This window comes from Geotrypetes seraphini, chromosome 3, assembly GCF_902459505.1.
Source record: "Geotrypetes seraphini chromosome 3, aGeoSer1.1, whole genome shotgun sequence".
NCBI lineage: Eukaryota > Metazoa > Chordata > Amphibia > Gymnophiona > Dermophiidae > Geotrypetes > Geotrypetes seraphini.
The window spans coordinates 159,326,495-159,343,855 of NC_047086.1; the positions used below are offsets into that span (position 1 = coordinate 159,326,495).

General features: G+C 41.1%; 1 protein-coding gene across 3 annotated transcripts in view; it reads left to right on the forward strand.

Annotated features, from left to right (window-relative positions):
- MAP3K5 (mitogen-activated protein kinase kinase kinase 5) overlaps window positions 1-17,361 on the forward strand; it is a 418,652-nt gene that overhangs the window by 81,803 nt on the left and 319,488 nt on the right. For all 3 annotated transcript variants that reach the window (XM_033937504.1, XM_033937503.1, XM_033937502.1), the window contains one exon: window positions 12,657-12,796. In XM_033937504.1, the coding sequence (XP_033793395.1) occupies window positions 12,674-12,796 (123 nt within the window). In that variant the 5' untranslated portion in view covers window positions 12,657-12,673. The remainder of the gene's footprint in view (window positions 1-12,656; window positions 12,797-17,361) is intronic.

The window sequence follows — 17,361 nt, forward strand, 5'->3', positions numbered from 1 at the left end:
ATAAAGGCATGATATGGACACCCTAGGTCGCTCAGTGTTATGTAAATGAATTGAAGGACGCCCAAATTGAATCATTGCCCAAACCGCGCCCAATCGTCCAAGGCAAGACAAATCATGGGCTGCATACGAAGGGGTTTCGTCAGTCGTAAGGCGGAAGTCATTATGCCATTGTATAGATCCATGGTGAGGCCCCACCTGGAATACTGTGTGCAATTCTGGAGGCCGCATTATCGCAAGGATGTGCTGAGACTGGAGTCGGTGCAAAGAATGGCCACCCGGATGGTCTCGGGACTCAAGGATCTACCATACGAAAAACGGCTTGACAAATTACAGCTATACTCGCTCGAGGAGCGCAGAGAGAGGGGAGACATGATTGAGACGTTCAAGTATCTTACGGGCCGCATCGAGGCGGAGGAAGATATCTTCTTTTTCAAGGGTCCCACGACAACAAGAGGGCATCCGTTGAAAATCAGGGGCGGGAAACTACGAGGTGACACCAGGAAATTCTTTTTCACTGAAAGAGTGGTTGATCGCTGGAATAGTCTTCCACTACAGGTGATTGAGGCCAGCAGCGTGCCTGATTTTAAGGCCAAATGGGATCGGCACATGGGATCTATTCACAGGGCAAAGGTAGGGGAGGGACATTAAGGTGGGCAGACTAGATGGGCCGTGGGCCCTTATCTGCCGTCTATTTCTATGTTTCTATGTTTCTATGTTTCTAATCCACGCCCACACCTATTAAGTTTTAAACATGGATGTCCATGAAATTGTGGCTGTGTCTAGAAAGTGGTGTCTACGTCCTTTGGACGCCTAAGTATCAATTATTACTTGTTAAGACCCTTAATTGGCTCATTAACCATTTAGATTGGACACCTAAAGCACGTTTAACTTTAGGCATGACTTGGGCACCCTTTATAGAATCGGGGCCTGACTGTTTTACTTGGCATAACATAATTTAAAAACAGGTAAAGATCAGAATTTACTTAACTGTTGCAAGAGGAGACTAGTTTCCTTCGGTTGAATACTAGGGAACTTGCACAGTCTGTCACAGTGGAAAGATTTGCCAAAAATCAAGTCACTCTGTGAATGTATAGTTTATCATGAGCTGATCCCAGTATTAAGGTATGAATTTTTAAACTGCCTAGAAGCACAATAATGAGTGGGTTTAAATCCAATAAATTCAGCATATCCTCTTTTTTATTTTTATTTTTGCCAAGAGCAGTGCAATAAACATCTTTCTCCACATTATTAAAACCAAAGTAGCTGTTCCCTGACAGTATAACTGATATGCTAACAAATTTGTTTCTAATGAGAAATTTTATCTGGTACTTCATGCCAGAAACGACTGTTATGGCATCTCAATCAGGGAAGGTTCTGATGATATTTTTGCATTTTAGACATAAATTTGAGTCAAAACATTTAAATTTATATCCCTTAGCCTGGACGAAACAACATCCTTGTATTAATCATAGTAATATAGTAACATAGTAAATGGCAGCAGACAAAGACCTGAATGGTCCATCCAGTCAGCCCATTAGTTACATGCCTTATAAATTCATGATTAAATCCAATTGTCTTTTTCTTTCTCTGATATTTCTGGGCCATAGATTGTAAAGACCAACCGGTATTGTCCTTAGGTTCCAACTACTGGAATTGCTGTCTAAGCTACTGTAAAGTCTGCCCAGCAATGTCCTCATGTTCTAAGTTACTGGAGTTCACATCAGTGTCCTCCCTAGGGACACAGACTGTGCAAATCTGCCCAGTATTGGCCTCAGTTCTTCAATATATACCCAATATATACCATCCATTTTCCAATTAGAAATCTGTGTTCATCCCACGCTTTTTTGAATTCCGTCACACTTTTCCTTTCCATCACCTCATTCCAGGCATCCACCACCCTCTCCGTGTCCGTGTTAAAGAATTTCTAAACTAAACTAAACTAAACCTTGGGTTTATATACCGCACCATCTCCACGAATGCGGAGCTCGGCACGGTTTACAGGAAGAAGGATGAGAGAGGAACTACAGTGGAGAGATTAAAGAGTTAGGTGTAAAGGGGAAGGTGAGAGGCCTAAGAGGGGGGAAGTGTTACAGTTTTGAGAATAGCCAGGTTTTTAGGTGTTTGCGGAAGAGTTGGAGGGAGCTTGAGGTTCGGAGTGGGGAGGTGAGGTTATTCCAGATCTCAGTGATTCTAAAGGGGAGGGATGACCCAAGTTTGCCTGCATGGGAAATACCTTTTATGGAAGGGAAGGATAGTTTAAAAATTTGGGAGGATCTGGAGGAAGTAGGGGTTGGGGAGTTCCAGGATAGAGGGATAACGGCAGGAAGGATGCCATGTAGGATCTTGTAGGTCAGACACGCACATTTGAAGTGGATCCTGGGGATTACTGGGAGCCAATGGAGCTTAGACAGGAGTGGTGAGACACGATCAAATTTGCTTTTCGCGAAAACAAGCTTAGCTGCGGCGTTCTGAATCCGCTGAAGTCTGTGGAGGCTTTTCTTGGTTAGGCTGAGGTAGATAGAATTGCAATAATCCAATCTGGAGAGGATGATGGATTGTACTAGGACTGCGAAGTGTTTTTGGTGAAAATAGGGTCTGACTTTCCTTAGCATGTGAAGGCTGAAGAAGCATTTCTTCACCAGGGATTGGAGATGTTCGTTGAAGGATAGAGAAGAGTCTAAGGTGACACCCAGAACTTTGCTTGAGAACTCGAGCTGTAATGGGGGGCCGGAGGACAATGGGATGGAGGAAGGTAGATGGTCTAATATTGGGCCGAGCCAAAGGAGTTTTGTTTTGGACTCGTTTAGTTTCATATGCATTGTGAATGCCCAGGATTGGAGGTTCTTTATGCATGAGGATATGTTCGTGGAGAGGTTAGTGAGGTTCGAGTCGGTCTCAAGGAGGACGAGGATGTCATCAGCGTAAGTGTAGAGTTTCAAGGGGGGATAGTTGGAGTAGTTTCAGGGAGGACATGTAAATGTTAAAGAGGATTGGGGAGAGGGTTGAGCCTTGTGGGACACCACAAGTCGGGGTCCAGGGGGAGGATGAGGTGCCGCTCATGTTAACCATGTAAGAGCGGGAGCGCAAGAATTTGGAGAACCAATCAAGAACTATGGAGCTAATGCCTATCTCGGAGAGTTGGAAAATTAGAATTCCTAACATTATTCCTATGTCTACCTCCCCGCAACCTCACTTTTATGCCCTCTAGTTTTACCATTTTCCCTTCTCTGGAAAAGATTTTGGTCCTATATTAAATACCATTCAAGTATTTAAATGTGTGTATTTCTCCCCCATCCCTCCTCTCTTCCAGAATATGCATATTTGGGCCTTCTAGTTTCTTATCACACTTTTTTTGGCACAGACTCTATCATTTTCGTCACCTTCCTCTGGACCATTTCAAGCCTTTTTATATCTTAAACCAGATATGGCCTCCAAAACTAAACACAGTATTCTAAGTGTGGCCTCACCAACAATCTGTACAGGGACATCAACAACTCCCTTTTTCTGCTGGTTATTCTTCTTTCTGTATAGCATAGCATCCTTCTGGTAACAGCCACTGCCTTATCACACTGTTTCGTTGTCTTCAGACTCTTTCACTTAAAGGTCCCTCTTCCCATCTATGTACATTAGTCGCTCACCTCCCAGCATATACATCTCCCTCAGATTTCTACTCCCCAAATGCATCACTCTGCTCTTCTTTGCATTGAATTTTAGTTGCCAGACATTATACCATTCTTCCAACTTTTCAGATCCTTTTTCATGTTTTCCGCTCCATCTGGGGTGTCCACTCTTACAAATTTTGGTATCATCCTTAAGAAGGCAAACTTTTTCTTCTAACCTTTTGGCAATATTGTTCACAAACATATTGAATAGAATCAGCCCCAGCACTTATCCTTGAGGTACCCCACTACTCATTTCCTTCCTCTGAGCAAATTCCATTAACCATCACCCTCCGACATCTGTCCATCAACCAGTTCCTAATCTATTTCACCACTTTGGGTCATAATTTCAGCCCTTCAATTTTAATCAAGAGCCTTCTATGAGGAACCATGTCAAAGGCTTTGCTGAAATCTAAGTAAATTACATTTAGTACACATCCTTGATCCAGTTCTCTGGTCACCCAGTCAAAGAATTCAATTAGATTCATTTGGCACAATTTGCCTCAGATCTTGTACTCCATTAACTTCTAAGAAATTCCCTATCCTTTCCTTCAGCAACACTTCCATTATTTTTCCAATAACTGAAGTGAGGCTTACCAGCCTGTAGTTTCCTACTTCATCTTTGCGACCACTTTTGTGGATCATATCTGCTCTTCTCCAGTCCCGTGGAACCTCTCCCATCTCTAAGGATTTATTGGCTAAATCTTTAAGAGGACCCACCATAATCTCTCTGTCCTCCCTCAATATCTTGAATGGATGCCGTCTGGTCCCACAGCTTTGTCCACCTTCAATTTTTCAAGATGTTCATAAATACTTTCTTCCATGAACAGTGCAGTATCTACTCTGATCTCACATGTAACTTTGCCAGCCAATTGTAGTCCTTCTCCAAGATTTTTGTTTGTGAACACAGAATAGAAGTTTTTATTTAGCATGTTTGCTTTTTCCTTTACACTTTCCACATATTGGTTCATAGTATCCTTTAGCTTCGCAATTCCATTTTTCAACTTCCTCTTTTCACTAATGTATCTTAAAAAAATTTTGTCTCCCGTTTTTATATTTTTAGCCATTTGCTCTTCCGCCTGTGCTTTCACTAGACATATCTCTTTCTTGGCTTCTTTTAGCTTCATCCAGTATTTTTTCTTTACTCCTTGAGTTTTTTTTATATTTCACGAATGCAAATTCTTTTGCCTTTATTTTTTCAGCCACTAGTTTGGAGAACTATATTGGCTTCCTTTTTCTCTTGTTTTTATGTATTTTCCTTACATAAAGGTAAGTAGGCTTTAGCTTGGATCATTGTTTTTCTACTTCTCTTATGTCCTCCCATCCTATCAGCTCTTTCTTCAGAGACTCCCCATGCTACTAAAAGTCGGCATGTTTGAAATCCAGGATTTTGAGTTTTGTATAGCTACCCTCCACTTTAACTGATGATTGCTACTGTTCAAGTGGATACCTACATAAACATTAGAGACACTTTCACCATTTGTGAGCATCAGATCTAGTATTATGTTTTTCCCTCATTGGTTCCGTCACCATTTGTCTGAACATAGCCCCTTGAAAGGTATCCATGATCTTTCCGATCTTTCTTTCCAATTCCGCAAATGGAACTTTCACTTCCTACTCTCTCACTGTGAATTCCATCGCTGGATTCGGATTGGAAAGAGAGAGGGGATGATGCCAATTTGAGTGTGTGTATGTGTAGGGGGGCAGCCGGGGTGTCATTGGCTTAGGGGAATGAGGTAAGAAAATATATATCTTGCAGGAGAGGGAAGTAAAATTGTGGAGGTTCTATTGCACCTGTGGCTGCCATCATTCTAATGCAGTGGTCTCAAACTCAAACCCTTTGCGGGGCCATAGTTTGGATTTGTAGGTACTTGGAGGGCCGCAGAAAAAAATAGTTAATGTCTTATTAAAGAAATGACAATTTTGCAAGAGGTAAAACTCTTTTTAGTTTATAAATCTTTCCTTTTGACTAAGTCTTAATAATAATATTGTCATTTATAGCTAAAGAGACATATGATCAAGAAACTGTTATATTTTACTTTTGTGATTATGATAAACATACCGAGGGCCTCAAAATAGTACCTGGCGGGCCGCATGTGGCCCCCGGGCTGCATGTTTGAGACCACTGTTCTAATGTATGTGGCCCTTAGCAATGATGATATCTTTGGCTGTGAACATTGAATTTGTAGAATTTTCAGTCTTATTTGACCTGGGGTGTAGAAGGTTCAATCAAAAATCAAAATAGGTGCATTCTCTATAGCAACATTTGTTTTGAATGGAGGGTGGTGATTTGGGAAGCCTTAGGTAAGGCTTCTGTGTTCATTGTTTAGCACAGTTAAAATATATTTTCCTGGTGCCACTTACTTTTTCTGAAGTTAACAACTCACGCAGAAAGCATGAGATTTACTGATTTTATATTTTCCCCCTGGTGAAAACATCCGGATATTCAAAAGAAAATGTGATGAATGCTCTTGTTATTGCTCTGTGGTGACTTAAGCTTGTCTATACAGTATACAATATAGATGATTTATGTACTGAAACTTGTGTTGCATAATTAAATGGTTTAAAAGAGCAGTCTTATTTTCCTCCAAGTGAGATACAGATGTTGAGTCATATCTGTACTAATATCTTCTTTAAGTGAAGTAGCACAGAGTAAATAAACATGACTGAATTCTAGGCCAGGCACGCAAATAGCATGTTTATAGAAATGACTTGGGAAAAATGTGTAGTTCCCTCATTGCATTATTTTGTATACACACATATCTGTGTCTTGGGAATAAAGAACTTCCCAAGGCTGAGAATATTTTGCAGAGAGGGGGAATACTCATTGGGGAGAAGGTTGGTTAAATATGAAGGGCATGGAAGTTAAAATAGTAGCTATAAGAGGAGAATCTGAGCTGGTAAAATTTGAGGCGTTCCAAAGATTATTCTCACTTGAATAAAGAACAGTTGAATTAAACATCTGGTTTTCTCTGGTCTGCACCAGATCTAAGTCAGCTGCTAGGTGCTGGCTGAGGTAGAATCCCAGACCTTCTACCATTTCAAGAAGGAGTGGCACTACAGCTGGAAAGGACCAAAATCACCACTGCCCATGGTGTGTGTGGTAGCACCGTGTTCTCCTGTGGTACATGCCTAACCCTTTGTTGTGCTCCAGCTCAACTAAACTAGCCCTTTTAACCAATTCTTATCCCAAAGTTACAAGGTTCACCTTGAACTGGGACATAAGCATACTCAATGACTACATTAATTAGTAGAAGAAGCTGCCTTCTATATCTAAGGATGTAAAATCTTATGCAAAATATTCACTTAGATAGGACCATAAAATCCTCACGTTAGTAGGACAGAGTGTGTTATGGAGCTATGCAGAGCTCATACATAGCCACCCATTAGATACAAACTATGCATTTTCACTTTCTGGTCATCCAGCATGCCTTCAAGCTGTTGAGATCTCTGTCCCAGGATTGATATATGCAGATCGAAGGAATATAAACGGTGGTATGAAGAATGTGGCCTACATCTGACCTGTTTCTCGTACGACGCCTATGAGCTAGCCTCTAGAACAGTGGTCTCAAACTCAAACCCTTTGCAGGGCCACATTTTGGATCTGTAGGTACTTGGAGGGCCACAGAAAAAATAGTTAATGTCTTATTAAAGAAATGACAATTTTGCATAAGATAAAACTCTTTATAGTTTATAAATCTTTCCTTTAATTGTTAAATGAAAGATTTATAAACTATAAAGAGTTTTACCTCATGCAAAATTGTAATTTCTTTAATAAGACATTAACTATTTTTTTCTGCGGCCCTCCAAGTACCTTATTTTCTGCGTCCCTCACAGTTAAAGTTTAAAATCTTTCCTTTCTCAAAACTGACACATTTCAATCACTATATTGAAAATAAAGTCATTTTCCCAACCTTTGTTGTCTGGTGACTTTATTTTTCTGTGATTTTAACTATGGGCCTCTTCTATTAAACTACGCTAGCAGTTTGTAGCGAGGAGAGTTCCTATGAGCATCGAGAGCAGTGCGGGCCATTCAGCACGGCTCTCTGTGCTATAAACTGCTAGCGCAGTTTAATAGATGAGGCCCTATGTTTCCAGGGCCTTTGACTGATTTTCTCTCTGTCTTCACTTTCTGCCTTGCATCCATCCAGCTGGGTCTCCTGAAGCAGATATCAAAACGGGGACGCATTGGGACCCTATAGAATTACTCCTCAAAAGATATGTGAGGTTTAATCAATGTTCCAGTGATTTTTCAAATTTATATATATATATATATATATATATATATATATAAAGACAGAAAAACAAGATTGGATTTTTACAATATTTAAGAAGATAAAAGTGCCTATTGTATCTCAGAGAGTGATTATTTAATATCAAGTACGCTATGACTGGATGGTAAACTCTTGTTGCAAGAGGGGGGTCTCCTCCCCCTCTTCAGAGTTTCACTTTTCTGAGCGCATTTAAAATATAGGATCACTCTCTTGAGACTTCTGTTTATTTTAGTCAGTTTTTTCCAACTTCATAAAACAATTTTACTGACTTCCAGTATAGGATACATTATCCCTGTTTTTTTGTTAGAAATGAAGTTGCATCCATCTTTGGCATTAACTTAACATCTAATTTTTTCAATTTTTCTGCTTTTTTCTCAAAATCTACTTTTCCATGTCTTACCATCCCTTCAATCTCTCTCTCCTTCCCTCCCTCCCTATTTCCATGGTCTGGCATCTGTCTCCTTCCCTCCCCTCATGCCCTGGCATCTCTCTCTCCCCTCCATGGTCTGATATCTCCTTTCCATCTTTCCTTTTTCTCCCTACCATGGACTTGGAATCTCTCGTTCCTCTCCTCTCCCTTGTCTTCTTTCTCCCTCCTTCCCTCTCTCTCCCCAATTGGGTGCCGCAGCAGCATTTCTCTTCCCCCTTCCCCCCTTCCCTGTGCAGCAGCGGCAGCAGCATTTCCCTCCCCCCCAATTTCCCTTAGCAGCAGCAGCATTTCTCTCCCTCACCTCACTTCCCTGTGCAGCAGCAGCAGCATTTTCCTCCCCCATCTCATTTCCCTATGCAGCAGTGGCAGCAGCATTTCTGTTCCCCCTTCCCTGTGCAGCAGCAGCATTTCTTTTCCTTCTTTCTGGCCGGCTCCCTTCCCACAGTCATTTTTTAGTTCAAGGCTGTGGGCAGTGGCTCCTTGCGCAACCCGTGTCTGCGTCGGAAGCCTTCTCTCTGATGTTGTGACGTCAGAGAGGCTTCTGAAGCAGGCATGCATTGTGTGAGGAGCGCGACGGCTTTGAACTGAAAAATGACTTTGGCAAGGGAGCCAGCCTTCAGAGAGGCTTCCGACACAGGCGCGGATTGCGCAAGGAGCCGTCGCTTGCAGCTTTTAACTGAAGAATGACTTCAGCAAGGGAGCTGGCCAAGACCACTAGCTGCAAAGTAGTACCTGGGGGGCTGCGAGTTTGAGACCGCTGCTCTAGAAGTTCAGCTGTTGCAGTCAGGGCATCCAGAATTGTATGGTTCCAAATTTCAGACTCCCTGAAGATCTTCATGACTTTTTTACAGATGATCTCTAGACAAAAAAGCCTAACTCAAGAAAGAAGGGGAGGTTATAACAAAAGATCTCCACAGAAAAGCTTGTCCTGCATCTCTTCTGTTGTATATTTTTTCTATTCATAGTCAGTCACGCGCGAAACTCCAGCGCGCCGACAATGGAGCGCTGACAGTTCAGTGCATGACACCAGCGTGCCGTGTGAAAACTTAGTTTTAAAAAGCTATGAAGTGGGGTGTGAGTGGGGAACCCCCCCCCCCCACTTTACTGCATAATATTTGCGCTGCTGTTGGGGGGGAGTTTGGGGGGTTAGAACCCTCCATTATAGAGAAAACTGAACTTTTTCTGATTTTTTTCAGGAAAAGTTTCGTTTTATCTATAATGTGGGGGGTTGCACCCCCCACACACACCCCAACGGCAGCGCAAACAGTATGCAGTAAAGTGGAGGGGGGGTTCCCCCCCCCATCAGAGCTCTTTAAAACTAAGTTTTCCCGCGGCGCGCTTGTGTCTTGCGCCGAATTGTCAGCGCTCGATTGTCAGCGCGCTGGTGTCTGGCGCGCGATTGTCCTGTCACCATTTTTTCACATTTAAATGTGGGAGGTAATCAGTATTCAAGGGACCTGACTAAAGCAGGGTCCACCAGGGCAATCCCCTGCAATAAATATACCAAAATACAATGGCACAAAGCAGGTATGCCTCTTATCATATATCTTTCCACGATGTATATATAAATGTCCCAGTGAAGTGAAGAGAATTGAATGAAAAAAAATACTGAAAACAGTTATGACAAATAATCATCACATTCAAAGTGTCCAAGCTGTGAATTATAAAATAAATAGAGAGGGACTTAAGCCGTGAGAGCTGGTTGCCCGACAGAATACCCCGTTTTGTTTCCTTAATCAAGGGCAATTAGAGGCTCACGACCTCCTTCCATAGAAAATTTGATAGCAACTTGTCTTCTGCCATCTCAATAGAGCAGCTCAGATGGAAGCTCCATAACAGCGATCCCTTTTTAAAGAAGATATCCGGGAAGGAAACGTGCACTTCTATCGCTCCCCCCAAAAGGGTGGTGAGTGCAGCGGGCTGAAAGATCTAGTACAGCCCTTCCCAATAACCAACCTGGAGGAATCTTTCAGAACTGAGGGCTGGAATCAAAGAAGGTGAACTGAAAATGGGTGGGGTGTGAAGCTGAGTGTTTTTGCAAGTACTGGTTACATAACTATGGGCTGGATTCATTAAGCAAACCGATCATGTACCGATCGGTTTGCGAGCCCTTTGCGACCCAATTTCCCTCCTGCAGTATTCACTAACCTGTTTTGCGATCTGATTCCGATCCATGTATGCAAATGAGGGGAACAGCATGCAAAGTAGGTAGGGACACGATTCACTAAACAAATTTCCCTATCCGACTAGGCTGGCCGATTAACCCAAAAAGCGATTGCTGAGGACCAGTCGCTGAAACCCTTTCCGACTGCCTTCTGCCTTCTACCGCCCTGCTCTCAGCACTATCAGCCCTGATCTCCTGCTTCCCTGATCTGCCTGCTGGCCCCGACTGTAGCTGCCCTGATTGCCTGCCTGCCCCAATCTGCCTGCCTGCCCCGATGCTGCCCCGATCTGCCTGCCTGCCCCGATGCTGCCCCGATATGCCTGCCTGCCCTGACGCTGCCCTGATTGCCTGCCTGCCCCGAGCTTCACTCATCACCTGCCTGCCCCGACTCTCCCACCCTTCCCCGCAGTGTAAGTCCGTGGTTTTAACACACAGGCTTTAAGCGGGTTGAAACCACGGGCTGTAAAAAAAGTTTTAAAAAAGAAAAGAAAAAAAAGTGCCGGGCCGGAGGTTCAGCGCATGTGCAGACCATCTTAAGATGGTCTGCGCATGTGCGAGGATTGCTATAGAACGATCCATGCTGGCAGATAGAGGCATTCCTCCGATCGACCTCATCTGCATGTTGCAGTTTTGTGAATTCGTCGGACCTGCCCGGATCAGGCCCGACGGGGCAGGTTAGTGAATCTAGCCCTAAGTCTCATACACACTGCAACAATGCCCAGGAGTTCAATTTGTATCTTTTACCTTTGTTGTCTGAATTCTTTTGGGGTTTCATACCACATATATGCAGATGACATCCATTTTTTTCTCCCACTGATGATTGATGTTCTTGTTGTGGTACTCCTGTTGGTTCATCCAGAGTCTTTATCTGCCATCATTTACTATGGGCTCCTTTTACAAAGGTGCGCTAGTGTTTTTAGCGCATGCACCAGATTAGCACGCACTAGAGAGGAGACGATAGCGGCTAGTGTGCGCGGCATTTTAGCGCACGCTATTCAGCGCGTTAAGGCCCTAACGCATCTTTGTAAAAGGAGTCCTGTGTTATTATACTGAATCAAAGAAGAAGTAGCTCTATTAAACTTTATCAGGCAGGATTGAGAACCCCTTCTATCATTGATTCAAGAATGCTTTTATGATGCCAGATAATGAGCAGGTATAGCCATGATCACTAGAAAATTGCAATTCTATAAAAATACACGTTTCACCAGTGTCAAATTTGCCTTTTATGTGGTTTTACACACAACAACCCCCCAAAGATACAGAAGTAGCCAGAGTAGGAACAATGGGGTACCTTCCTGAAAATATGATCCATAGTGACACACATCTCTTCTGCTATCCCAATAGCAAAAACTTTCTTGTTTGAACAGTAGGATTCCATTCCCCCCCCACCCCCCACCCCGCCAGTCCCATAAGTTTGGTCATCAAGAAGAGCTGGCAATACTCATTGAATCTACTTTCCCTCATTGCTAGGTTTTTCTTATAAGAAGATTCTGAAAAATTTGTTTTGTTATCATGCTGTACTTGCTTGCTGTTCTTTACCAAAGGAGCTGAGAACTGTAAGTTCCTACTCTTCGTTTTGAAAGTCTTTGAAAACTTGTCTTAAAGAATATTTTCTGTAATCTTTTTTTTTTTTTGTAATGCTGTAGTGAGATCTCCTGAGTGTAATCCGCTTTGGGCTGTAATAGGAGTTGGTGTATTTTTAAGCTCCTACTGAAATAACAGTTTTGAAATGCTAATAGGATGTATGCTGGGTTTTTCTTAAACTTCAGCTTGAGAGGCATAAATTTTCTTGTTCCAGGTTCTCATAAGAGGCATCTACTGCATTATGTTCCGATTTTACTTGTAATTGTAAAAATAAAGCTATTTCCATTGCAGCTATGAAGTTTTATTATCTATTCCCTGTAGTGGTATTTTATCATTTTTCTTGTTAAGAAATATGACTGTTACGAGAAACGCATGCTGCAATAAAAACAAAACAAAACCCACTTCCTGGTTATTATATATGTAAAAATAACCATATGGAAAGGGAAATTCCCTTTGTGTGCTTGTTTTGAGATTGTCTCTCTTTAAAGAAAAAAGAATGGTTCAAGCATCTGTTTAATGATGGCCTTTACCTTTTCTCTTTACAGATATTGCTGTAGTAGAGATGAGCGATGCCTTCCGTCAGCCTTCCTTATTTTATCACCTTGGTGTGCGGGAGAGCTTCAGCATGGCCAACAATATTATCCTGTACTGTGATACAAATTCAGAGTGTCTACAGTCACTGAAGGTAGGTACAAGCTACTGTGCTTCAATTCCAAAACCGTTATTAATTCCCTGACCCTGAATATTATTATTCAGTTCCTCATGAATGTCACATATGATGGTGTTTCAAAAAGTAACAGCAAATTGAATATTTTGAGAGATATAATTCAATTAGAGATGCAAATTATATGTCATTTTTCTACATAATCACCCTCCTTTTCAACACGCTTCTCACACCATTGCACCAACTTCTCTATTCCACGGGGAAAAAAATGTTTTTGGTGTGCTTCTTTGACCTCGTCATTGCTTCCAAATCCTCTCAAGGCTTCCTTCAAGGGTCCATAAACATGATAATCAGAGAGAACAAGATCAGGGTCGTATGGAGGATGTTGTAAGATCTGAAATCTCAATCTCCGAATGGTGCCAAGAGTTGCAGTGGCCATGTGAGGGCCTGCGTTCATTAAGGAGAAGAAAGCTCTTAGACAAAAGTCCTCTACGAGGGCTCTGTGTTTTTGGCTTCAGCTCCTCCTCCAGCATTGCACTGCATTGGGCACTATTCACTGTTTCACCTTTTTCCTGATTGTGCTCCAAAATTGGTCCATTCATATCCCAGAAGACTGCCTCTTGCTTTCAGGCTCATAGTGATGCACCCAGGTTTTGTCCCCTGTTACAATATGTGCCAGGAAGCCTTCTTCATTGTTATACCATGCCAAAAAAGCTGTGGACGTCTACACACGAATCATCTTGTGCTCATCAGTCATCATTCTAGGCACTTGCGATACTTGAGAACCTCTGTAACAATAGTATGTGCGGATCTCATACTGACATCCAATTCGCTGGCCAGAAACTAAACTAAACCTTAAGCTTATATACCGCATCCTCTCTATAAAGATAGAGCTTGGCACGGTTTACATGAACATTAAAATAAGGAAAGATACATAATAAGAATTAGTGAATATGGAAAGAGCAAGGAAATTCTAAAAAAAAAAAAAAAAAAAGCAAGCCTGTTTTCATGAATAATGGCATCGGTTTTCATCGGTGACAGCCGTGCTGGGACAACTGGAGTGTTCCTCATCAGGGATTGATGTTCGCCTATGTTTAAACCATCTATCCACTCGTACACTCTTCTCTCGCCAATGCAGGCATCTTCATACTGTTGCAGCAATCTATGAATTTCATGAGGTTTCACTGCTCCTCTACCGTGCAAACAGCTAAGGGTGCCACTATTTTGTAGAAGGTGCCCTACCAATTAAGCATGTCATGCTATCTATGGGGTAGTGCCAACACTTCCTCTAAGAATGTATTTTCCCTGTGTGGGAGTTTGAAATGACAAGGTTGTTCATTTCATGAATTACTCTCAAATTTGCTGTTACTTTTTGAAATGCCCTCATAGTTCAGCCCATTGGTATGTTGTCCATTATTGCATAGATGGCCAAATAGCATAGAGCTATATGGATTAAACAGATTTTTTTTGTCTCAATAGAGAGTATTTTTGATGGTGGGTGTTTCTTTGAAAAATTATTCCAGCTTTGTGACTTACAGGTCTCTGTCAATATGAGCGGGGTTTAGGTAGAGTAAAAGGTTCAGTGTATTGATATTGTAATTTTATTCTGTGATGTTGATTACTCAAGTAGGATTTAAACCATTGCAGGCTAAGTTTGTAACACCAGTTTCACTTAAACAACTTATTAAAATATCATGAGAGATGGTGTCAAATGCTGCTGTAAGATCTAATGAGATCAGTACTACTGGTTTAAGATGATCCATGTATTTTAATATTGTAGTATTAAGTGCAAGAACTGAAATCTCCGTTGAATAATTTGGATGAAATCCTGTTTGATTAGGATGAATGTTTGTTTGTTTTTCAAGGAAATCATTTAAGACATGTTTCTCAATGATCTTTACATAGATTTTGATGTTAGAACTTGGTCTATAATTAAACTATCCAAATGTTCTTAATTTTTTGAAAAATAATAGCTAATTTCCAAGAGTACTATACCATGATTAAAGCTATTTGAAATCATACTATGAATGGATGGCACAAAGGATATAAAGTATTTTTTCAAAATATTTATAGGTATTGGATCATGAGGATCATGAAGTTAACAATTTAAGTTCTGATACAGAGGGAATATTAAATTTTGAGAGAGTACTAGAAAGTGAAGTATGAGCAGAGATGTATCAGGTTGTTAAGATGATACTAGTGGTGTGGTAAATGAAGAATGAACTTGTTCAATTTTATTTTTAAATGGTTTTGCAATATTTTCAGCTTTAGGTTGAAGGCTAAAGTTTGCATTAGGAGTTTGTTAAGTCATCAAGGTTTTTAATATAGGGCTCCTTTTATCAAGCTGCGCTAGCGGGGTTAATGCGCGTGACGTTTCATCACGCGTTAACCCCTGTGCTGGCCTAAAAACTACCGCCTGCTCAAGGGAGGCGGTAGCAGCTAGTGTGGCCAGCGGTTTAGCGCGGCTTGATAAAAGGAGCCCATAGTATAAAGAGTTGCTGAATTCCTAACTTTTATAATTTGATCAGTATAATAACTGTTTTTATGATGATTGGATTGCAATTTTATGTTCCTTCTCTTTAACTTTATAAAGATTAACCCCCTCTTCTACAAAGCCGCGCTAGCAGCCCCAAAGCCCATAGAAATTTAAAGGGCTGTTGCCGCACTGCAGCCGCTAGCGTGGCTTTGTAGAAGAGGGGATAAGTGTCATCAATGTTTTATGTCAACGTAATTTTCATTTCAGGGACTTAAGTTGTAGTTTTAATAAGCAATATTTAGAATCTACCTTGGAGAAATTCAAGGGTTCACTTAAATGTTATCTTTACACAGACGCTTTTGAAAGATAAATACTTAGGTAGCCCAGTCACTCTTGTCAGTCATAGTTCAGGCATATTTTAAACAGCAATTATTTCTAAGTAATGGCTGACCCCCTTCCTGTTGTTTTTTCCTTTTTTGTGCTTTCCTATCTAAATTGCAGTTCTCCCTTCTATCCACCCCAAAGTACGTTGCGTAATGTCTTTTGTTTTATGTCTCAAAGATTATTTTAATTCTGCTATAAATTGCTTTGAAATCATTTTGTAAGCGTTTTTATCAAATTTTAATAAAACCTGAAACCTGAGATAACTATTTGAGGAGCTATGTTTTCAAGGAAAGTCTGAAGATTGGATTCCCATTGAGTAGTTTGCTCAGATATAGATAAATTTGTGTATGTATCTAAAATGGGATTAAAATGAGACTCAACAGTAAGCTTTTTGAAATCCCTAACTTCCCCCCTTTTTACTAAACCGTGATAGTGGTTATTAGCGTAGGGAGCTGCGCTGAATGCTCCGCACTGCTCCCGACACTCATAGAGTTCCTATGGGCGTCGGGAGCAGCGCGGAGCATTCAGCATGGCTCCCTGTGCTAATAACTGATATTGCGGTTTAGTAAAAGGGGGGAGGGGGTTGTTAGGATGTTGCATTTTAATTTCTAATTTCTTTACTATAGTACATGGAAATGAATTAAAGAATGATCAGTCCATGGGAAAGTTGAAAAAGAAATTGATGTTATTGTACAATGTATATGAGAGGGAGTTAGAACCATATGTATAGTGTGTCCACAATTATGTGTTGGAGATAAGAATAATGGGAGAAGTGATAATTCTGTAAGAGTATTAGAAAAGTCTTGAGTAATTGGATTAGATGAATCACAAAAATGAATATTGAAATCACCCAATATTATTGGATTATTAGCTGCAACATAAAAATCAGATAGGGCAGATTGTAAAGATAACAATATGGATGCAGTTACTGGAGTTGAAAGATAAATAAGAAACCTAATGACCCAAGACCCAAAATGTAAGTGTTCCAAAAGGGGGTGAAACAGTAAACGGTTGAGAAGTCATTTGTAAGTTTTTGTAGTGTATAATAGCAATATCCACCACGACGATTATCATGAGAGATTTGAAGAGAGAAATAACCTGGAGGGCATGTCTGAGATAGGCCTGCTCATTGGATGAAAGCCAGGTTTCAGTGAGACATAAGAGATCAAACTTCTGTGTTAAAGTAAGATCTTTTAATAAGTGATGTTTATTGCAAATAGAGTGAACAATGAGAAGGCCCACTGAAAGAGGAGGATCTGTAGTAATGGTATTAGATTGATTAACTAGCGGAATTGAAATGAGGCTTCTTACTTTAGAAACTAAATTAAATGATCTGTAGGAATAATAATGTTGAGGCAGCTGTCTTCCCTATATGACAGGTATTGGTGTTGAAAGGCACATGGAGAAGCAAATAAAAATTAGTATCAAAAAAGAAAATTGTCTCAAGCTTGGTAATTGTGCAGACATAATTACAAAAAAATAAAGTGTGCACAAAGGAGTGTATTAAGGAGCATAACCTGCTCCTTGTGCGCACTCCTTAGGCGCGTGTCTTTCCAGCATGTGCCGCAAAGAGCTCTAAATTTATGGAAGGAGCAGTACCGGGACACTTACGGATGGGCGGGGTTTCGCATCACCGCTACACGGCGACAGTTCAGTGCAGAAAGTTTGTGAGGAGCGATCTTCAAACTTGCCTTTTAGCCTTTAGGTCACCGGCTACCTTACCAAT